The sequence below is a fragment of the Zonotrichia leucophrys genome, chromosome 3 (genome assembly GCF_028769735.1).
Source record: "Zonotrichia leucophrys gambelii isolate GWCS_2022_RI chromosome 3, RI_Zleu_2.0, whole genome shotgun sequence".
Classification (NCBI taxonomy): Eukaryota; Metazoa; Chordata; class Aves; order Passeriformes; family Passerellidae; genus Zonotrichia; species Zonotrichia leucophrys.
In genome coordinates this window covers 38,763,416-38,787,599 of record NC_088172.1, presented here as the reverse complement: position 1 = coordinate 38,787,599, position 24,184 = coordinate 38,763,416, and the positions used below count along the sequence as shown (strand labels likewise).

Genomic DNA, 24,184 nt, shown 5'->3' with positions numbered 1-24,184 from the left:
TAAATGAGAAGCTTCTGGATGGATTTGATCTCATTCTGAAAAAGGGTGACATTTTTATCATAGTAAAAATGTGTTAAATGTGTTTTATAGCAACAAAAACCACTTCTGGTTCTTAATAAGTACATAAATAATTAACTATCATTTGGTAATATTGAATGTGATGATACATTCAGTATCCCAGACCAGTTAAACCATGATCTTTGAATTTTTTAGGTTTGATTGTTTCTCTCTTACTATTATATTCCAGTGATCTCTAACAACTAAATCCTTGGCAACAAATGCTACTGAGAAACTGAATAAATGAGTAAATGCTACTGAGAAATGGAGTAAAATTAATCTTGGAATTCTTGTTGATAATAATAAAAAATATATAAGCAAGACTGGCTTTGTTTTATATGAATTACTTGTTACGTATATGTTCTGCTTTTAAAAAATGTAGGGTAGAGATTATTAGTACCGTCATGAGTACCTAAAAATAATCATGATAATGGAAAGGAGAAACTATTCTTCCCATGTGTGAATTTCATAGTACTACTTGATGCTCTCAATCTACAAATAAATATACTTAATTTCAGCTAACAACATTTTGAATCATCTTTCATTATAAATGAAATTGGGAGCATGTTGCATACTGATGTGTACAATAAACTTGTACATTTGTTTAATCACATGAATTTTGTCTAACAGCTGAGTTTTAACATATTCCTTAAATATGGTATCATCAGTTAGAATTCTTTCTTCAACAGGCCTCAGTTTAGCTCTTAATCATAAGTATAATTCAGATGATAGTTGATGACAAATATCTTTATATACATAAAAATACTTTTCTCAGTGTAATGTGTTTTTTAATATTTTGATTTTCTAAGCCATGTATACACTTCTGGTGTAATTCAGGTGATTTTGCCAGGTGGTTTTTCATGCAGTCTTCTCTCTTGTACACGTATGAGTAGAGGCTGGAAGAAGAATATAAGGTTTGTGGAGACACAAGGGAATGGGCTGGCATAGGTCTTTGTCATGATTGATTCCTTCCAAGTGAAATGGATGGGGTTTTTTGCCCGTCGAAGTCATAGTTGGATTTCTTGCAGAGGGCAGTGCCATTCCTTGACTGTAGCTCTTTGTCACAGTCTCAAAACATACACTTGCTTTTTCTGCCAGACATGTATGAATTTGAGGGTAGTTTATATGGACTCATTTTCTGCACCACAGAGCGTGAGAAGTGGAGGAAACAACAGGTAGGAGCAGGCCTCAAAACAAAGGCAAGGTTCAAAAGCATAAGTGTGTGAAAAACTAAAGTGAACAGAGTGGTGTATTTCACTTTTATGTGTACTGAAAGGGTAGCTGAATTCTGATGATTTTTGTTAAACCTTGTATAAAGTTATTTTGCAATAATTTGGGCTGAAAGATACTATAAGACCTAGAAAGATGCGGGCAAAACCTAGAAAAACTATTTGGGATCTGTTTGAGGAGATGTGTTATATGGGATGTGCTTGATCTCTGTTTCAAAGCTCAGATATTTAAAGCAAGCTGGCATTAGCAAAAGTTGATGCATTAAAGTTCCTTTCCCTGTTACTAAAAATGTTCACCTCTTGTCACTTGGAATAGGGTCTTTCATTAGGCAGTTTGATTAATGACATTTTAAAGGAGATACTGATGATGGCCGTGCACTGGCAGCATTTAGAGGGAACAAGCATGCTTTTTTCCCCTTCTCTTTTGAAGGACAGTTTATGTTAATTGCTGTAATGTTTCCAAAATTGGAAACTAAAGTGGTAGCTCTAGAGGTAGTTCTATCCACTTCTGTTTTGATTTTATTTTATTTCACTTGTGATAAGTACATTGACCAAATTTTCTTAGTTTCTAAAACTATGATATCTGAAATGAATGGTAAGTGTAGGCATATCAAACTATGATTTATTTTTGGAACATTGGGTGTTTGCTTTCTCTTTTTGAAAATCATGGAAACAATGCATGGTTAGTTTTTATGCCACCTTAAGATTTTGATTTGTTCTTTCATACCCTTTTTGAATGCTTTACATTTACCGTAAGTGTAGTATTTTGAGGTGGTTTTGTGTTAAAAATGAGACTGGAAGCAGTATAAAATAAATCCTCTTGGCCTTAGTACAGATTTTACATGTATCCAAGCTTCCCTCTCCTCAATATTAAAACGTAACTTTACTTTTTACTGTCACATTGACATAATTCTGTTTTCTTCTCAAAGGCTGGATTAGGGATTGGATAGAATGCAGAGTTTTTGCTGAAGCGTGGGAGCACAAGCAGTTTGCTTCAGCAGGGAGAGGCATCTGCATTGGCATGATTGCTTTTCAGTTTGAAGGAGATGCATATGATTTTCAGCAAGCTTTGCCTTAAGCAGTAGAACTCAAGCAGTCAGGTTTTCTAGAGGCTTGTGTCTATTGATTCTCATGTGTGTTGAGGTGGGAATTCACTGTAACTTCATTTAGTCAGATGTGCATGAAATCCCTCTGTTAGTTGGCTTCCTAATTTTGGGAAAAGTTTCTAGGTCCAGCTTGTTTGTTTGCTTGTTTTAACCTCTGTCACACTGAACAGCAGTTCTTGGAATTGGGAATGGGATAACACAAAGACAGACTTGGAAGCAGACTAAAATTAGGATCTTATTGAATGCTCACTTAACTGTTGGATAAATCCTGGGGATTTTAATTTGCTCTGTGTTGTTATGCATTATGTTTGCCTTGTTTGTGGTGGAGAACTTAGAAAATGCACATAGTTCTTCACCAGCCAGCTTTCAAAGCAATTTGAATGCACTAGGTAACATAGAAGAAGGCAGTCAAACTCCTAGATTGAATATTGGTTATTTCCAAATGGCTAGCTCTGTTTCTCCTCTTCATTTTTTATCATTTATATGGTCTTGCCTTTGTAAGAGCTAAAATCATCTTACTGAAATAATGTGGTTCATCCAGTTTTCCTTGCAATTTTATTACATTTTTAAAGTTGAAAATTGGGAATAAGCAGTTAGTAAGTAAAACCCATAGTCCCAGATATTGCAAGCAGCAAATTATACCTTCCTTGCTTTCCTGGACTTCCGTTGAATATGTACTTTAATGCTGGTCAGAGAAGTATTAATTTAATTTAGAATAAGGACTTAAAATCACTTCTACGAAGTTGCTGTCTTGTTTAAATTAAAAGCAAAATTTGTACAAGCAATAGAAAAATTTTACATTATATTTAATAGTGAATACCTAATTGGCTCACACCATTTTTGGAATCCAGTCAGTGGCAGCGTGTTTTTAAGGTTTAAGAATCAGAAATATGGATGCACAGAAAGGGAAAATGGCTGCTTTTGCTGAATAGATTTCAATATTGCTTGGAGTTATGTTTATCTCTTATGACTTAGGTTTTTCTTTTGTTTTGAAAGATTTTAAGTATATTAGAAGAGAGCTTGCAGTGTTCTAATGAAGTAATTAAAATGAATTTATGTCTGCATGACATTGTGGATGGCTTTCTGTTCTGTAGCATGCAGCTGGTATAGTGTGGACTGACAAGAACTTTCCTCATTAATTTTGCCGAATGTTGCTGGGTGTTTTCCAGCTTTTTTGGCCAGGTGGTCTGTCAGGATATGTGAGTTATCTTTAAGGAGGTACACTGGAAAAAGACATGGGGAATACTGAAGCTTTTTGAAGCTCTGCTTATTGTCTTGTTACAAACATGTCTCTGACTTGCCTGGGTTGTGGGAGTCCTCATGTTTTGTCCTTAATGGCCAAAGAACTTGAGTATACCTAAAGGTTACAAACTGCGGTGTCCAAGTGCACTTCATGCTTCCTAGAGAGAGAGGCACAACGTGCTTCATACCTGTCATGGTTCAGATTTACACTCAACTCACAGGTTAGTTTTAATTTTGTGCTATTCAGAAAAAAGATATATTGAATGAGAGAAGTGTAGTTTTGAAGTCTAGTAGTTAATCCAGTTTTCTGGGAAATGCAGGCTGTAATTCCTGTAAATTATTCCATGCCTTTTTTAGGTCTCAGGTTCTGGCTGTTAGGTGCTGTACTTGAAGTAGTGTCTGTTTGCTCTTGTATTTCTTAGATAGACACTGCCATTAAAATTACTGCTTAGTGTTTGTTAGGTGCATTGTTCTTTGTTCATATGGCTAGTTGCTTACAAGAAATTGGATGAACTATTTTTTAGGCATTTTTTCAGTGTAGGTAGGGCTTGGTCACAAACGCTGTGGACTCATTCCCGTGTCATGGGGCAAATCTAGCTTTTCAGTTCCCTACACTATTTGGTCCTGCAGTATATTTTTAGCTTTTGTTCAGTTCTCTAAACTGTGATGGTTGTGATCTTTTGGATATAAACTTCCATAGAGTAAGCTGGCAACAACAGGTTTTATTTGCTTTTGCAGGAAATTGGATTTCACCTAGTGGTGATATTGCTTGCTTCAAGCAAAACTATCCATTTTTATTCACTTCTGCAATTCAATAACTGTTTCAAGAAAGGAGCTTGTTTCCTTAGCCTTTCTAACTGGGAGCCAAATGGGAGGGGCAGGGACAGAAATCCAATGGCATCAACCTGGTAGTGTCTCACTCCCCACTTACCCGAGCATCTGAGGCAGAGCCAGAGGCAGATGTGTTGTTCCTTGGCAACACATCTGGGCTTAATTGTGTCCTATTCTGTCTCATGAGACTCCTTCATTTTCTCTGTGCCTAAGGACTAATGTTTTGTGTGGGTAGTAGATGATTTTTAGATGGGTGTAGAAATCCCTTCTAGTGATTACATGCACCTTGAAAAAGGGCAGGACTGGATTTATAGGGCCTCTGAGTATGACCTTTGCCTGTTGGTTCCTTTCGATTTTTCCTTTTTCATTTCCTGCATTAATAAATATACTAATTTGTGAGTTTATGCTATCATTACTGCTTTATAAATCATATTGTAATTACACATGAAGGTTGCTATCTGGTGAGCATTTTGTAGTACTAGGGACTCCTAGCTGAAGTTAAGAGACCAAATCTTCTTGTGACATCACAAGAAAAAATTTTCTAAGGAAATAATCCCTTAAAGCACTTCAATATAGTTTCCAGAGTGATTGCACCACTAAGGATCAGGTACGAAAAGCTTATCTTGTTTATTGATCCTCATGAGTAGATTAAAAACTGACAATCCTGTAAATTTCTACTGCTTTTTAGTCCAAAGCCATAAATACTGTACATTTACTAGTGGAAGGCTCTGTGGGAACATTGTTGGTCAGGAGTAAGCAGGCTGTTTTGATTCATTTGGTGTTTTCTGCCTTTCATACTTCTCTTTAAACACTACCGTTTACACTTTTGCTAAGCACAGTTTGACAGTGGCTAAAATACTGGTGACAGCCAGAGTTAGCATTTACCATGGGTAAATATTAACTCATTACCATTGTCGTTGGGAGCAGTAGTGACAGACTGGGTGGGGAGTGGGGATGGTGGAGGAGGGAGCAGTGGTCTAATTAAAACACAGCCTTTGGTTACCTTTTTAACCTGGGAAGGGAGAAGATCTTCAGCTAGACAAACCCTTTTTTAAAAATTGGGTAATTAATAGTCCTACTCTAGCATTTTGTATTGTTTTCAGTAAAAATGCGAAGTGCCTTTATCATTTCCACCTTTCAAAAGACACATAATTGAAAATTATTTTGTTACTTGAGGTGCTTCATTGAATTGCCTTCAAAAAGGAGATTTATTTTTTCCCTCCATCTGAATGAACATAGTTGTTTGCTGAATGACCATATATTAAGATTGGATTTGTGCCCTGCATAGTCCCATCTTTCCAAGGATTGAAAAGGCAGAATGGCCTGACTCTAGTTTTTCTTGTAGCAAAACCAGACCTAACCCATCATCTCCACGTTGATCTTAAAATTAATAGTTTATGACTATTTAATGATCTCTCAGCAATCTTTCAAATTTTTTTTTTCATTCCTTCAACTAATACTGGGGTCGTTTACTGCATTCTCTGTTTTCAAGTGGTGTTTGTCCTCTAGTGGGCAGACTGACTTCTGTAATCCAAGAGCCACCAGCTTGTTATCATCAGTGAAATATGCAACCATAAATTGGGAGCAAGAAGATAACCATTTTTAGATGTTCGAACATGATGTCACTCAAATGTTGTGTTTTTGGAGTTATACTTCCCCCTTGAAATATTTATTAAGATATTTATTTAATCTGTGTACTGGGATCCTGATTTTGGGAGGAATAGTAGTTGCAACTATGCTAGCCTGGATGTTTTTGAAGAGGAGGAGGCAAAGTCTTTATGAAAGCAAAGAGCATGGTCCTTTTTCTGGTAGATACTCCTGGTTTGAAAGATTCTGGTCTAGCTGCCAAGGGTAAGAGGATGCCATGTAGGGAGAAGGGAGGAAGGATAATGTCTAAGACCTTTTACTGGAGGTAAGTAGCCAGTATTTAGATATTCACAAAAACTTCATGGCTGTTCTTTGAAGCAACTCAGAGAATAAAAACAATTTTAGGAGAATTGTGAGTGCATCACTGTTACTTTAATTCCAAAGTTCAACTTTGTATCTCATTCCATTATTTAGCGTTAGTAGTTAAAATATCCCAAAACACCCAATCTTCTCACCTATCACCTAACTTTCTTCATGTTTCTACTTGTTTTATTTCTAGCATATTATCAAGTTTCACCGTGCCTCAAAAGCAAATAAAAAGCCCATGCAGTTGCCAAGATCTATGGTTAAATCCCTCCTCTACCAGATCCTCGATGGAATCCATTACCTCCATGCAAACTGGGTGCTTCACAGAGACCTGGTAAGTGTGGCATGTGACACCTGCCCCAGAGCGCTCCACGTGCGTGTCATTGGGGAGGACAAGAAAAGCCCTGTTCGTAATCTGGCGTATCGATCCCTACAGCTCTTCCTGTTATTGTTGCAGCAGCCCAGTTGTGACTTTAAACATGAAAACAAACTATGCTTTCACATTGTTTTTATCTGAGTCATCTGAGCTTGGACAATGATGCCAGATCCGGTAAAGGGATTGCTGATATCAATATCCAAAAACAGTACGTGAGACAGCTGATACATGTTGGGTGAACATTCTTACAACTTTTCACATGACTTTGAAAAGGCATCTAAATAGGAGAGTGATTGATACCCTTTTACATTGTTTGGCTTACGTGCAACTTAGCATAAAAGCTAGTGAAAGAGTAGTTTTTCATGCAGTATTTCTTTTCCATGTGGTATTTTTTCTGACCGTGGGAAGAGAACTATAAAAGAGTTATCATCTTGAAGTTTCTCATGACCTGGAGTAGCTCTTGAAGTTGATTACAGATTACAAGGGCAGCCAGTTGCCTTGTCTTAGTTCCCCTTTTCCCCTTAAAAGTTTTCCATCGCTCCTCATAATTACGTGAAGTGCTACTGTGGTTTATGAAAAGAATGCTAATACAGGTGGATTAGCTGTAGAATGCTTCCACTTGCATTCTAACTAGAATGTTTGGCATGAAGCGATGCGATGGTTAATATGCCAAACAACGCTCTTAGGTATGGTAGTCTGTGTATAAAGTCACTGCTTTTATTTTGGTTATTTTTGGTTTTTCATAATTGCCCCAGCATGTCAAAATAAGGCTGTCCGTCCAGAAACTTAGTCACTAATTGTTCTTGAGTTTTTAATAGTAAGTAGGGACTTTGATTAATCTTTGTTTGTAGACCAAATTTTTTTCTAATAATAAGTAAAAAGTAAGGCAGGCCTGCAATACAAGTCACAAACATTTTCTGAACTGAATTTTATTTAATTTTTTTGTAATACCTAACAACAGTGGCTAGAGTGGGTTTCAGTTTTCATTATGGATTTTTTTTTTTTACTCTGTTCCTTGGTTGTTTATCGTTGGTTTTTCTGTTAAATTCCAGATGTTAGTATATTTGGGGAGGGATGGGAGGTGTGGTTTGCCTTTGGAATAGTAGCCAGGACCAAAAAAACAGGAAGCATGTACAAGTCTGATTTTCATGTTACAATTACTGCTTTGCTAAAGAGTCAGGTGCTGCTTTGGCAAAGTGCTCAGCTGTGATTAGCTCCAGCTTGAGAAGTAACACCTGGAAAGTCTATATCCAGCTCTAAGGGAGACACACCTCTTCATGGAACTGTTAATTACATATACACTTAAATGCCATACATGAACTCGTTATTTTGATAGAAAATACGAGATGGTATTTAAGATAATAACAACAAATAGCCTTGAGAACTTTCTTGCTGGTGTTGTTATTTTCAGCCTGCAGCACCAGGTGTTTTGCGTGACTGGTGCTGCTGCTTTGCAGTTCTTACCTGTTGCTGATGACTTGCAGCAAAGCTGTTGTCTAGTGTCTTTGTCTTTTCTTTTGGAATGTTGGGAGATGATGGTTTCCACTGTGATAAAGACTAGATTTTTTGGTTCTGAAATGATAGTGCTTGAATGATGGTAGCATTATTGAGAAGAGAGAAGAATAGTAATTTGTGAAGTCTTAGTGTGTTCTTGGTCTGCAAATAAATGTAAGCTAATGGATTTAGGATGCCTCAGTAAGACAAAGGAAACAATTTCAAAAATTGCTTTGATATGCTAATGATTTAAAAGTGTAATCAGAATCCTTTGCCTTTTAAATTTTTTTCTGGATTTCTGAAGAATTCAGGTATGTCAAATAGTTATATCTTGACCATGGTAAGAAAAAAAATGTAATTCTGGATGTGTCCTTGTGTCTGCACTTGAAATTAGAGGATAATATAACTAGCAACCAATTTAAATCCTGGATTAACCAAGATTTTTTTATTTATCTGTAATTTTTATTTGTATGCTTGTGCTTGTAATTTTTGCTACTAAGAATGATACTCAGAATTTCACTGGCATCAGTTTCTTGCATAATACATAAATACCAGCTCCTCAGTGTCTTCTTAAGATGTGGAACAGTTTTTCTGGTGGTTTTCTCTTAGCTGTTTGAATTTACAGCTGCTGGAAAAAATATTTTTCTATGTTATGTAAACCAAGTTTTGCATCAAAACACCTTGTACTTTCTTGGTTTAATATAACTCTGTTCTTACTATTTTTAACCTCTGTTTGGATGAAGACCAGAAATGGTGACATCCATGAAAGTCACGTTATGTTTATTTCATTGCTCAATAAAATTAGATTCTCTGAGAATATTTATCATAATATTAGTAAAATTCTCCTGAGCCATGGAAATTACCTCTGTAATTTATTTAACAAATGCTGTTGTGAAAAACCAGAAACCTGGAGGTTAATATTTGCTTAGACGTATTTGAAGAATATTGTTTAAATCTTAATTTACTACTGCCTTAAATCGAAGAGGTTTTTGAAGAAGCTGGAATACCAAATTCATTGCTTAAAAACCTTAGAATTACTAAGATATTTTTTGGTTAAATCATTTTTAAGATCAGCTGTAGCAGGCAAGTCCATCACAGGGGGGTAAAAGTGGTGAACAATGTGAACTTGCCATGTGTCCTTTCCTTGGGCTGAGCTCATGGATGGCTGTTACCACAAGGACACAGTCTCCTTCCTCTCTTCACTGCCTGGCAGGGACACTCACCTGGCTCCTGGTGAGCTCATTCAGGGAGTTAAACCCACACCAAGTGTCACAGGAAGATTTTCACCTGCAGAGCTTGTTTTTTGCAGGGTTAGGTCCCAGAGGCTTAGAGGGGTGTGCAGAGGCAGCATGAGGCAGGAGGTGGTGGCAGAAAGCTCAACAGGGGCCATTCAGCATCACCTGTCATTAGATCTGGTTATTTTATTGTTAAAATGCACTATTTTGATTCTTAAGAGGGAGTGCAGGTGTTCTTATAAGATTGAATTGGTGAAACTTTGTAATGCAAGACTTACAGCAGTTTAAGGTGGCCAATGCAAGTTCAGTTTAAGGAAAGTGCTCAAATTGAGGCAAACACCAAATAGACTTGTACTCATGCTTCAAGAAATTGGAAACTAATTTAGTGTTGTGCATCTTTCAATTGTTTGTAGTATTTGGGTTATTTTGAGTCTGGCTTTTGTATCCTGAGAGTAGCTGTAAGGTGCTAAGTTACTTTCTAGGTATTTTTTTTAAGCTAAGCTCTTAATTTCTCTCAGTTAAAAACCATTCAGCCTTTTTGGCAGGGTTCAAACAAGTATAGACTATGGGACAGAAACACTGCGTTACTGATTTCTTTGAATAGCCTTGTGTCTTGGAATTGCCTTAAGTCTGAAAATCCATACATTTGTTTTCCTGTGAGCCCCTTTGGGTGAGATTTTGCTGTTGAATTGCATGTCATTGGGCAATGATAATTTTACCTTCTCAACATAGCAGTGCTCCTGAAAGCTGTGTGCAAGAGGAGGGAGGATTTGCTGGCTTTGCTAGCTGCTGGAGTGTTTCATTATGAACAGAAGGTTAATAGAGATAGATATTGGAGAAAAAACCCTTTGAGTATTATGGTCTTGGCTTTTTAAAATACTCTATATGCACTGTGGGCTGTCTGCTTAAAGGGGTTCTAACCAGTGCTCCTCCATACCTTGAAGTAAGAGCAAGCACTTGAAGTACACTATTTCAGTGTGTTCTGAGGTCTTTGTCCCCTCCTCTCCTAGAGGGAAATATTTAGATTATACAGGAATGTTCAGCAAAGGTCTTAGTTTGCCCAGATGTCAAAAAATTGAGATCTTCGATATAGTGTTTGCAATGTCTGTTCATGTTAGCAACTGAAAGGATTTGAGCACTTTCTTGTTCTAGCAATTCTTTTGTAGATTAGTTGCTTAAGGTCAAAAGCAGATAGAGACCATATCCTTTATAACCTGATAAAAGCAATTTCTATTTTCCTGAAGGGAGGTGTTATCTGTGGGATGTTTGAAGTGCACAGAATTCAAATGGAGAAATTAATTTAAGATTCCACTTACATACCTTGAGCATTTCTTTAGACTACTGCTTAATATTAAAATGACTGGTTAAAAAATGAGTGTTGGAAATCAAACTCAGCAGAGAAATGCGGATTTCTTCTTCCCCTCCCCAGGGAGTTAAATGGTTGCTCTAAGGATTCTGAAATAGAAAACTTGCTTGTGATGGTCATATAAAGTAACTTTTTAAAATGAGAAGTTGTTTAAGTGTTTTTATTTTATAAACATTAATCTGGGCGCATCTATGCCTGTGTGGGGTTTTCTCAGTGTAACCCGTTCTCTCCAATCTTTTCACTCTAATTTCACTAATTCACTAAGGAGAGCGAGGAGGAATCCAGTTGAGGTAAAGACTTTGCTACTGGTTTCCTATATTCAGCTTTTTTTATTACCATCTCCGTCTATTAAAGAAGGATAAAATAATACCTGTGTTCTGTAGTTTGTTTCACTATGTCATCTGTATTTGGGAGAGGCTATTTTCATTGTGTGCTTAAGCTAAGTGGTTTCTGTTTCTTTATGGAGTGGATTAAGAAGGATCTGTGTGCTTCTCCCACCTTCAGAATTTATGGAGAGCTAATCTGGGCATTTTTGGTGAAAGGACATATCAGAAAATTGAGGTTGACATAATTTTGACTCGGCATGTCTGTCTGTATAGTAAATATCTATATGCAGCCTTTTGGGTGCTCAGATATGTGTGCTCTTGGATTCTGGCATCTTAACAATACCCTGGATACCCAGCTGGTGTAGGAACAGGAAGCCAAGGGTGTCTTTCCAAAGGTGAATTTTGAGCAGAGCCAAGAGATGCCCGGGTGGTGTGTGGCTCCAGCTGGCCGTGATTGCACTCAGGGCAGGCTGTCTTCTCCATGGTCCTGCTCCACATCTCTTGTGGAACTGTGCAGAGTGGACAGTGCAGTATTGCTGTCTCTCTGGGTTTTCTGGAAACTGCAGCCATCTGGAACCTGGGTTTTCTCTGTCAGAAGTAAAGCACAAAGAGAAAGCCCAAAATGGAGTGGTCAAACAAATAATTTTCTGTGGCAATCTGCAGCTTCTGTCTCCATACAAGCACAGGCTATTCAGAAATGATTGAACTAAATGGGTTTTCATCCTCTAACTCTGATAATTTATGGGGTTTTAAAAAAATATTTTTGTTTATTCAAAATAAGTATTTTAAATGACCTATCACAATGTTTCTATAGAATAACATTTTAGTACATTTTCAGTAATTCAATTATATTAAGTTTAATAAAGCTCTAACAGTTTTCAGGCTTTTAGTTGATTGACTTTTAGTTTAGGAAAAAAACCCATGTAATTTCCTCATACTAATCCTTTTCTAGTCAGCATGTACATATGGAGTCTCTTACCATGGACCTATACCTGGACTCTGCTCTAAAACTTTGCTCCCACATTACACAACTCACTTAACCTGTCTTTGCCTCTGTTTCCCAATCTGTTACCTATTTATGGGTCTATTTCGTAGCTCACTGCTTAATGTGTTATGGAATTGATTTAGTATGGTATGGCTTATATAGATGACTTATTTTTGCTGTGTGATGCTCTTCTTCTAAAAATAAAAATAATTGCATGTTGTTTGAAGGCACCATAGGACTTAAACTATGTTATATAGATATTCACTTTTTGCTTCTGCTTTTATGCTTTCATTTCAAAGCCTTTGGTAAATAAATGCTTGTTATTACTAGTTTATATACTAGTATATACTAGTATATACTAGTTTATATCACTTAAATATTTCCCCCACTTCCTCCCTGTGCCCTCCCAAGATTTTCCAGTAAATTATTAGAAAAGTTATGCAAAAAGCAGCAGCACTGAAGTGGCTTTTAAATTTCTCATGTGCATTTTGCTATGCAAGCAGACTGTGGGTTTGAAAAATAAAATGTAAATGGATGAGTGTGGGAAACTCCCCTTTTACTAGCAATTCTAAAATGGGATTTTTATGTGCTGATATCAAAAGTAAATTTAGGTCCAGGTTCATGCATCCCTCTCTTGACAGGCAGCTGCTGTGTCGGAATGTAGAACTGTTGGGTCCTGCCTTCTGCCAGTAATTTTGTACTGGCTTGAAAAGCTGCTTGGCCCTGTTGCACCCATTTGAGCAAGCACATGACTCCTGTAAATAAATACCAAGTCAACCTGTCTACCAGTTTCTTTAAACTTTTCAAACCCACTGTAATTGTAATCCCACCATTCTGTGCCATCGTGTGTGTGTGTGTGTGCATGGGAAGGGTGCAGGAATATGTCCGGACATGCACTCCTCACTCGTGTTCTTCCCAAGCTGTGTTTGGGTTCAGGACTCAAATTGTTTATTTTTCCATCTGCATGATCTCTTTGGGATGGAGGACACTTTCCACAGTGTCAGAGAACCATATGAATCATCATACTCAACTTGCAGATTTCCCAAAAGAGAGAAAATGTAGGCTAAACCCACATATTTCAGAAATAAGACTCCATTGATGACTTTAGAAAGTGACTTGAATTTACTAACTGAAAGGTCAACACATTTTTCTTCTTTCATATCTGGTTACAGAGAAGATAAATTCTTTTATTTTAGTGAGGAAAAGGCAGTACATAGGTGCCTATACATGTATCTCTGCATGCTTCTAGATAGGTAAATCAACCAGAAATTTTACACATTGATTAACAAACTGAGTTTTATCAGCATATCCTTTTATCTTTTTTTTGTTTTTTTAAATCTTAAGCATATATTGAGGGCACCTCTTAAAAATGGTGCATTTCTCATTACTTGAAACTTTGCTGTTGTCCTTCAGTCGTAAAAACTAATCTTTACATGATTTAAAAAAGTATGTGAAGACGTGCAGATCGTTACCTGTGTTGTGTACGTGGAAACCGCAATTTTTCCATGGCTGACTAATGCATACCTTTTGGTTTGTGGCAAGAGTATTAAGATGTTTGTAGATTAATTTTTACTAATAAAAATAATTATGGTTGAAGAGAAATGCTTTACCTCAGGTTCTGAAACAAGCTTATGCTCATAAAACTCTGACTGGATATAAATTCAGATGAGTCAGAAGAAACAAAGGGACTGATTTAATGTTCTTTTGTCTGCGTTTTGCTGCTAAAGTCAACAGATGACATATGGCATGTGAACTTATCTCTTTCCCTGAGATGGAAAAAGGGTGACAAGGAAGTGAAAGTATTAAAATAATTTTATAATTTATTTAGTTTTCTTTCCTGATACAGAATAAACAGATTGAAAACGTCATCTTTTCTAATAGTCCCAGTTTAGCTTACCATCTGCCATAAGGAGGTTTCTAGTAAATACGTGATGTATTTTAGCTTACTGTTGCAGCAGGCTGTTTAGAGTGAGCAAACTGAGTTTTGCCTTCTAAATAAAAATGCAAATGTTAGAAGCTGCTTTTAGAAGTTTTTCTTTTATAAAATATTACTGCTTTTTTTTTTTTTTTTCTCTGTTGGAGAAAGTATCCTTGGGGTAATGGGATTGGCTGCCATTTCATTTATGGAATTATTTCTGTTTGGACTCGTTACCCCTTCTGAATAAGGGCACAGAGGTTGGCATCATGTTGTTTTATAGTAATAGAAATTAGTGACACTTAAGAAAAGTATGTTACAATCAGTGAATACAACTCATGTAACAACTTATACTCAAGAAAAAAAAGAAAAAAGGCATTTTTTTCTCCATGTTGCTTGCCATCTTGTGCTTTCTCATGTGCATTTCTCGTCATTTGCAAATATGCTGTAGTTATTGCTACTCTACTAAGCAGTTGCAGTAACATTGTAGATTGTCTTGCATTTAAATGAAGCATCTTTGATTAGTGATCCAGGAAGCTGCAGTGACTAGCAAAGGATGTTAGCTTATTTCTTATATTACTACATGTGAACTTTGTCAAAGAAGCTGGCTGTGCTGCAGAAAATGACTGATCAGCTGGTGTTTCCCAGATGGCTTCTCTCAGGACCTCTGTCTTCTCCAACCTCCATGCTGCCTGGAAATGCTTCAGGAATCACTGACTTTATGGTAGCTCTTAAGACCGAATACTGCAGTTATGTCACTTAAAGGAAATTCTTTGCATAATTTGTCAAGTGACCCTACTGTGTGAAGTGATCCTCTCAGAAACTGGGCATTAGGCCTTCAGATTCATCTTTAGGGAGGATTCTGAATTTCACATAAGGCCATCTTGAAATTAAAATTTCAAGACATTTTATTTAATACAGGAACAGTTGCTTCAAGATATCTGGACCACTGGTAAACTACTTATATTATTCTGTCACTTCTTTTAACAGTGAAGCAGCAAAGCTTTCAAGACAAAAAAGTGCAAGTAATCAAACACACAATTTTCTGAATACCAAACCTCAGTACTAACAGAATTTTTTCAACTGCTGATCTCTGTTGTTTTCCTTCCCTCTGGAAGCTAAAGCCCATGTGAATATGCCAGTTATTTTGACAGACCCCGTTCCACTTTGTTCAGCACCTCAGTGGTGTTAGAGCACAGTTCACCTTCTGGTTTCTTCTGAGTGGCTTGTAGAAGCACTTCCAAGCAGTTCAGTAACTTTTGTGTGCTACTATGTAAAGTAGTTGAAAACTCTGTGGAAATTCCAGTTAGCTGGTGGCATCTGAAAAATGTTCTTTATATTGGACTTAATTATATTTTCCTGCAACCCCTACCTCCCACTCCTAAGCTAGCCCTCCATCTGTGACATTTGGGCTCCTACTGCTGTAATAATCTTTGAACATAAGTTGAGGTTATTTTTCTATTAGTTTATTTCTACTTAACCAATTCTGGTATGTTGGGGATAGTGTTTGTGGGTTTTTTTTGGTTGAAGTATTTTACCTAACCAAAAAAAATAGTCATAAAAATGAAGTCAGATTGTACTAGGATTTTATGCCTGCTTGTTTTGCTAGTTTAAATATTGAGCCCAAATCCCAAAATTTAGCATGGTAATGTTCTGTGTAGCTGGTGTTCTTAAACATAACTAATGAAAAATAAAATTCCATAGCCAATATTTTGCATTCCTGAAAATCCTCTTGGAATGGGGGATTTCAGCTACTCAAGCCATTTTGTATTACACTGTAGTTGTTGCCAAAGAAGATTTTTCATAAGTGTGTCTTCTGTTCTGCGTTCTTCTCTAATCCATGAAATGCACTTGTACGTTTTTACTTTGATTTACCTTTCAAGTAGTTACTTTTGAGGTAATGGTTGTGGATGATGACTGTTAGAATTATTAAATAAATGCAAACTCCAGTAGGACACATTTTAATGAACTGATGCTGATTTTTAATGCTATAAAAACTGTTTTTTTGGCTGTTTAACTGTGAGTTAATGATTAGCTATTTGCCAGCTCAGATGAAATACAATTTCTTAAATAAGATGTTTAAAGTTTGGTTTGTTTCTTGACATTGAGTGTGAATCATAGTCTCAACCCTAAAACTGTTAATCAAGTAAATATTAATTTGAATTCTTGATAGCTAAACCAAATAGAATTCCAGACCCATTTAGGTTTTGGGTAAGGCATGTGCTTGAAATTCTGGTTATAGCTGGATAATAGAATACATTTTCAGTAGCTTCTTAGTAATTTTGCTGTCAGCAAATGTATTTGCTGTTTGGCTGCTGTTCTTTTCTGGGATGCAGGATTTATTTGAAGTTTGTTTCTCTGTGCACATTTCCTTGCTCTGGTGGGGAGCTCTTCTTTGGTGCCAGTTTCCATAGTGCATTGGGAAGAGCTTCCAGTAACAGTAAACCTTTTAGTAACCTAAAAGTCATCTTTTCTATTTACCAGAAGAGAGCCTGAGTGTGTATTGCAAGTGGTTTAGTATGCTTGAAAAAATGTGAGGTCAAGCTGTTTTCTTGTTTATCTCATTTTGAGATCTTTTTTTCCTTCTGCAATGTGAAGTTTTGATTCTTATTTTTTCCCCTCTCTATAGGGATATGTGTTCCTATTCCTTTACACTCCTTTTTAAATTCCTTTATAACTTGTAGCTTACTGAAGTGCTGTTCCTCACAGTTCTGCTCACTTCAGGACGTTTCTTTTTGCTTCATTGTAAAAATACTAGGTGCTAATCTCGCTTCTTCACTCTCATGGGTGGTGTTCATGGGGACACTCAAAGTCTGCATGAAATCTTGAACTAGATCAGCTAAACTACATTAAACTTGTTGTGTGGCTCTTCTGAGTGGTGTGGAAAGTACCTGTTTGGCTGTTCTGAAAGGGGTCTGTGCCCAGTCCAGCTGTACCAGTGCATGGCAGCAGTGTCCCTGCCCAGCTCTCTGCGGCCCTGGGGGCAATGCTGGGTGCTTCTCCACTGCGTGTGACCCAGCCCATGGTCCCAGTGCTGCCTTTGAGGTGCTCAAAGTGGACTAGAGTGCTGCAGCAGAGGAGCTCATCCACTCCAGCCATCTGCTGCCTGGGTGATTATTTCCAGCAAGACAGCGTGGGCTGTTAGAGGCAGCAACATTTTAAACTATACAGCTGTTTTGCTTGGTGCACATGATGTGGAACCATTTTTAGGATTTTTGTAGTTTTAATGTAGTTGAAAACCTGAAACTAATGCAGAGGGTATGACTACATGAACAAGTTACAGCAAGGTAGTCTAGGGTGTGGATTTACTCTGCATTAGGTGCTCTGTAGTGTCTGCTCACCTGCATGTTTTTATTCTGCAGAAAGGGCATAGTTCTTTGATATTTCACTCCTTTATAAGGTGAGATAAAATTGTCCTATTTATTGTCATTAAAACTGGACAGATATTTCATTAATTTCCAAGTGCTTTACATTGTTTCTGAGAGTGATTTTATTAAATGCAAGTGACTAAAATGTCAGTGTAGTAATAATGGCAGTATGATATTGAGTTTTTCTGACTGGTACCCATATGCTGAGCTTCTAGAACAGTGCAGCCTTTTGGGCACTGTTCTCCTACAGTGTATGTCTAGTTTAGGCTTCAGTGTGCAAGGAGCACTTCAGTCTTAGAAAAAATTTTGTTCAGAATTGAAGGTGTGAGTGTCTCTTTTCATCTTATTAATGTTAGATTTCGAGTTGTTAAATGTATTGATAGCTTTGGGATTTTTAATTGTAGGAACATTGTAGCCATTAAATCTTTATCAAAATTATTATTGCCTCCAATAAAGCTTCCATAAACTTTAATCCTGGTCCTAAGTTTGTGACTAATCTCAAAATTGATGTTGCAATTTATAGAGAAGAATTTCAGTTGATGAGCATAGACAATACGAAACACGGGAAAGAGTAACAGGAAGTATAAAGTGCTCTGATGTTGTGTTCTGAAAGCCAGGGATTTTCTCAAAGGCGTTTTGTTACACAGTAAACTTTTCAAAAGTCATCATCTGGCTTTGAGTAACAGGACTTGAGTGTCTAGCCTACTTATGCAGTTTGAAAAAAGAAAATAAAAATTTCCACAGGAAGTTTGTTTGCATTTTAAGCACTTGATTTTTGTGAGAACATCTAAAGTCTTATTGGCAACATCAGCAGTGAGGTAAATCTTAAGACTTGAGCACTGAAAACATTTTATCTAGTAAGCTGAGGCAAATTTGCTGTAGCAAGTACAGTTGTGTCTTACTTTAAAAGTGTGGTATGTGTTTGGAGTTGTTTAATTTAAAAAAAATTAAAATTAAAAAAATTAGGGCAGCTTGACCTGCCACTCTTTAACATGCTCGTGTTTTTGACATGAATCACAATGTTTCTCAGGAATCTCACAGCCATTGCATGTCTATGCAGGTTGTTTTTCATTTTTTAAAAGGGCATAATTATTGAATGGAAAAATATTATAATTAGTTCTGAACTACTTCAGATTTTGTTTTCGGCACGTAGAACCTTCACAACTATTCTTCTGGGTTTTTTTCTTGACAAAAATCTTTCATTTGCTTCCAACTTCCTTCTCCTCTGCCCACGTTCCATATCTGTTGATCTGCCTTTTGCCACTTCTTTAACATTAGTCATATAACCTTGACTCAGCTTTGACTTTCCTGAAATACTCCTGTATCTCACCTTCACAATCTTAATTATCGCTCTTCCCTTTGGCCTCTGTAACTTTGAGTCCTGTGGCTGGTACAGGTAGAATGCTGTGTTTCATAACTTGACCCCCATGCAGGAAAAGCTCACCCATTCCAGGTGGAGTGACTCTCCTTCGTTTTAGGTTCTTGTTAAAAGTACCATGCTCATACAAAAACTTTACCCACTCATTAAAACTTAGCCTCTAGATTCTGAATTCAGTGACACTTCTTCCTCTGGTGGTTCTGTCTCAGAAAAGATGTTGAGACTGACTTTTCTAAGGCTTTTGTTTCCCAAAACAGCTTTCTGTGTTTCCCCACTCAAAATTGTATGTACTAAATATTCTTTCCCTATCTTTTAGAGCTTTTAGCTTTCATTAGTAACTTTGTGTGAATACAGTGATGTATGTTTAAATTGCTATGATCTACAGTTCTGATATGTCTTAGTTGTTATGCAATTCTTCTAAAACAATTGGAGATCATTGGAAAAATAGTTTACAAAATAAAAGGGGTTTTATCCATTTTGAGTTTGGCAGACTTTTTTTTTTAATAGCAGATAACTTTTTTGTCAATACACTTAAAAAAAATCGAACTTCCCAGAAGTATTTGTGATATTTATATTATCAAAAATATATGTATTACTGACTGCAGGGTTTTTGGAGTTAGCTATCATAATTAACTAGCTTGCATGAAAGTTGAACGTCTTCAGCTGCAGACTTCAGTCTCGAATCAGCCTTGATTGACAATTGATTGAAAAAACTTCTAGTAGTGCTGTAAACTTGTCTGCAGGCATTCCAAGCCAATAATTAATCAGCCATTCCACATGGTATTAGGTACAGCACAGCTACTTCAGTGTGTAAGAGGCGTCTTGATGCTTGCTACAAAGCTATTGTAAAACTGCTGCAAATAACTCCAGAGACATTAAAGAGGCTTTATTTAAATGCTAGTGTGTTAGGTTAAATTTTTCTGAGGTGACTTAATGATTTCTTTGTTTTGTGCTATATGTGTCATTTGGAAAGAGCCTAATCTTCAAAAGATTAGTTAGTTAACAAGACTCTCACATCTTGTCTTAAGCTGGTTCATCTAAAATATTTAAGCATCACGGATTAATTTCCTGCCAAGAAATGCTTTTTGGTTTGCTTTAATGAGGACAAGTAATACTACTACCTGATGCATTTGTTCACGAAAGCATCTCTTAACATAATTGTCTTCTGATGCATTTTTGTTAGGTAGTAAAATAAAAAAATGAAGATTCTGGCAATATACTACAGAAACAAAATTTTAAGAATCTGAAATGCCATGTTGTAGCATTTATATGTTACACTATGTAAATATATTTATTGTACTTTCTTTCCCCCCCATAAAAGCTCTTCTACACTTTGAAGAAAGGAGATAAAGAAACAACTTGCTTCTTGTGTAACCTATTCCAGCCTAGTTGCCATCACTGCTTCCTCAAATATATATTTTTTTCTTCTGTTTGTATTCATAAATCAAGATGTTTTTAGGACAGATACCGTGCAGCTTTTAATAAACTGTAGTAATTTCCATTAACACTTCAAGTCACTGTATCAGGTATGTTCAATACAAACACTCTTCTTTATTTATCTAGGTTATTTTAAATTTAAGGGCTGAAAAGCTTCCATATGTGTTATGGAAGCCTAAATGGAATACTCATGCATCTGACAGTGTGTCATCACCTCAATCCTGTGTTGGCTTCATAAACACTGTAAGATATTGGGTCAGGTGGATAAACTCATTATTAATCTGGAGAGATTTCATCACTGATCTGTTGCACCTCAGTTTTCATTTCAGCTATTAATGTATTCTCTAACCTGAGGAACCTCTTGCTCTGAGACTTGCAGTTTAGAGTGTAAGCATGTTTTCTTGAAGGAGATGTTATTGTGTGAGATGGGGAATATGAACTCAAAGCCCTTCAGTTGCTCTACTTGCCTGTGAGCACGGTTTTTTTACCAGTGGTATATTGTGTGGTAAATACAAGAAATGTTTATGCCTCCATGAAAAGGAGTAGGTTGCTAAGTGCTTAATGCAAGATGCCACATGATAAGAGCATGCCCATGGCAGTTACCTGCATGTTGGTGGAGCTGCTCACAGCTCCTGCTTTCATTTAGCCTGATTTGTTCATCTAGTTGCATGAATATCTAAGGCTACTCCAAATGTGTTACTCTGCATGTGAAAATGCCTATTACAAATACAAAGAATATAACAAAACTGTTTAATGTATTGTATATATATGTTTAATAAATGTGTTTATGATCAATTTTTAAGTGGGATCTCACTCATTTATGCTACGGAGAAGTTTGCCATTGAAAACCTTCCTGATTTTGGTTATTCAAGCAAATATATGAGGGGTCCTGGCAGCTTTCCACTAGTACAGAAGTGCAGTGCGAGCTCTTTGTGGCAAGAGTTATTAGGTTCAAAAACAGGTTGTCTAAGCTCTTGTCAAGTTTTTTGGCCCTCAAACACAATCTCATTGCTAGTAAGAGATGCATAGACTGAAAGGAGGGAGCAGTGATACCAGCTCTGAAGTCATGGTGGTGTGGAGTGAGGAACCTTCCTTGCATGTGTCCACCATACTTTGCCTCAGCATCTGCAGCATCTTTATTTTGAAATTTTGGAGGTGCTGGTTTGAAATGAATGGCTGCAAGTATTCTGTGGAAAGACTCTTCTGAATAAGTGATGTTTTTCTGTGTGAAAATCTGGAAACTGGATAAACAGGCAAAAATGCCCAAGGTGGCAGGGTACATAACTACTTAAAGCCTTTGCTTCAAGGCTGTGACTGTTTAGTTGATACTAAAACGCAAATTACAAATGTCATTCTTTAAAGTGAAACTTTGTGATTTTCAATAATAGCTTTTAAAATATAAATATTTATCAAGCTGTGTAAATAATATGGTATCTGGGAAAGGAATATATTTTTCTTTTCCAAGGCAAGAAAACTTAACAATCTTGGACTGTACCTACAGTGGCTAAATAGCTGGGATAAGTGCTCAAGAGTCTTAAAAGATAATTTGTGGTCTCCATAATTTTTTAATTGGCATATTAAATCTTAACTTTAAATAGTTTTCTTCAACCAATTTCAGGTTTTCAGTCTCTGTATTCAGAGCATTTTTTCTCCTTCGTTCTTATACACCTTTCACAGCCTTCACCAGCTATGCCTGTGGCTGGAGAAGCCTTCCTTGGTCTCTGTCCCTCGCTCCTCCCAGTTTCAATGTTTTATGTGTCAGTCTTTGCTTGAAAGCACCTCTCTGGTTACTGTTCAAGTTCTGTCCCTCCCTGAAGCCAAAGCCCTGAGCTGTGCAGGTGCAGCTGTGTCTTCCTTACACAGCGTGCGCTGCTCTCTGTTTGCTCCAGTGCCGGCCTTTCCCAGCCTCGAGCTTTCCAAAGCAGGAGCTGTTTTTCAGTACTTTAGATATTGTGCCCTTTGTGCAAGAAAGGTTGCATTAACAAACAAACAAATACTTGAATTGGGTTGCTGTGTAGGCAGTGTTCACTCATGTTTGGAATAGCAGTATTCCAGATCTATGCCTTTCAGTTGTTTATGGTAATTTTGGGAAGTACATTCTGTATTGAAAGTGTTCGTGCTTGTTCCTGCCTGGCCTGTTAGAAAATTATTTTAATCGGTGGAAAACCTTCCAAACACAGATGACCTTTAATTTATGTGAATAATTGTTGTGATGAGATGCTTTTAAATTGTTTTGAGATGCTGATAGTTCTGAATCAGTGCTGATTTAAGGGTTAGGTCTTCAGTTCGTCACATCTAGACCATCTAGACCTTTATTGTTACGCTGAATTTATAATGATTGAAGCTTATGCTACAAAAGGAACACCATACAAATTTGAATCCCAGCTGAACATTAAGCTTCTTTCCCTACCATTTCCTGATAAAATGAGAAAAAAGGGAATGCAGTATTATTCAAAAGTTTAGGGTGCATTTGTATTGAGAAACATTACCAAGAAGATATCGTGAGTGTAATGCCAATGTGCTACTTAATAGCTCTTAATCTTGTCTGTGTGTGGGAGTGATGGCAGATAATTAATCCATCCCAGACTTCAGAAAAAACAAGTAGAAATACTGTAACTTATGAATCTATCTGCAAACATAGCCTGTGTTCCCTCTTTCTGACTTTTTCTTCTACAAGAAAAGACCCTAAAAAGATTTCAGAGAATCATCGTATCTTGTTGGTTCTTTACTAACGTTGTAATATTGAAGTCTAATACTGAATGCTGCTATAGCAGTGTATCCAGAAATGTTTTCCTGTGTCTCCTGTGAGGTTCACTACCTCTTAAAATCTCATCAGTGCCATTTCATCCAAGGAAATTGTTGCAGCCCCGTCCATGACAGAGCACCTTGAGCACATGAGCAGGTTGTTGGCTCAGGGATGAGCACTGCAGCTACCCAGGGACCCTGCCTTGAGGAGAACAGTAATGGAGATGTGGGCTGCAGAGGCACAACAACTCTTGAGATGGAATGGGGATTCTGCTCTCCTCTAATCTGGTCAATGTTGTGAAACAAGTGGTCTTTTGAAGAACAGTGGAAATGGCTATCTGTGACCTTGTTTTAGCCTGCCATTGGCTGGCTGCATTTACTGGTTACTTAAAAGACTTCATAGCTGCTTGTTCATGTGGAGGCACTTTTGGAAAACCTCCAAGAGAAAACTAGGAGCACAAGACTTCTCTAACTTAAAGTTGCAAGACTGGGTCTGAACTTTTTTTGATGAAGCTGGCCATTGATGCTTGTCTTCTTAAAAATCAGTCTTCATGAGCCTGAAGGTCTCCCAGAAGTCAGGAAGCTGCGAACTGACTGAGAGATAAAGAGAGATTTAATCTGAGTCCTGAGGTGAACAGGCTGATGTTGATAAAATAGCTAAAAAGTTTCTGTTAGGATGGGTTTCAAAGGTTATGTTTTATTTAGCTTTGTTTGTAATGCACGTGTCAGCTGAACAGCTGGTACTATCTGCTTGCTTTGGGGTCTGCATTTGCTTTTATTCTACTGCAAGACAGCTGGGATTGTGCTGCCTCAAGTGATACATGAGTTAATTGCCTAAACATGATAACTGAATGGTGAGTTTGAGACCTTAAGGTCCAGAGGACTGTTAAGTCCCAGTCAGTATTGCTGTAGGAACAAGGCGTGTATTTAGGTGAGATTTCTTCTTGAAACCTGATCTGCTGGACAAATCATGAGGAAAAAGGGACACTTAACCTAGCCCTGCAAATAGTGGAATCTGGGAACTTGCTTTAAGATGCTGTAATAAAGACTATGTATAAAGATTTGGCTTACATTATAAATCACTGAATCTAGGTTTTCACACAGAGAAGAAGGTTGATGCTGTAATAACAGGCATTTGAAT

At 37.1% G+C, this 24,184-nt stretch overlaps 1 protein-coding gene across 2 annotated transcripts in view; it reads left to right on the top strand.

The window, feature by feature from the left end:
• The window catches only part of CDK19 (cyclin dependent kinase 19), a 122,814-nt gene that overhangs the window by 50,785 nt on the left and 47,845 nt on the right, over positions 1–24,184 (top strand). For both annotated transcript variants that reach the window (XM_064707886.1, XM_064707887.1), the window contains one exon: positions 6,612–6,752. In XM_064707886.1, coding sequence (XP_064563956.1) covers positions 6,612–6,752 — 141 coding nt within the window. The remainder of the gene's footprint in view (positions 1–6,611; positions 6,753–24,184) is intronic.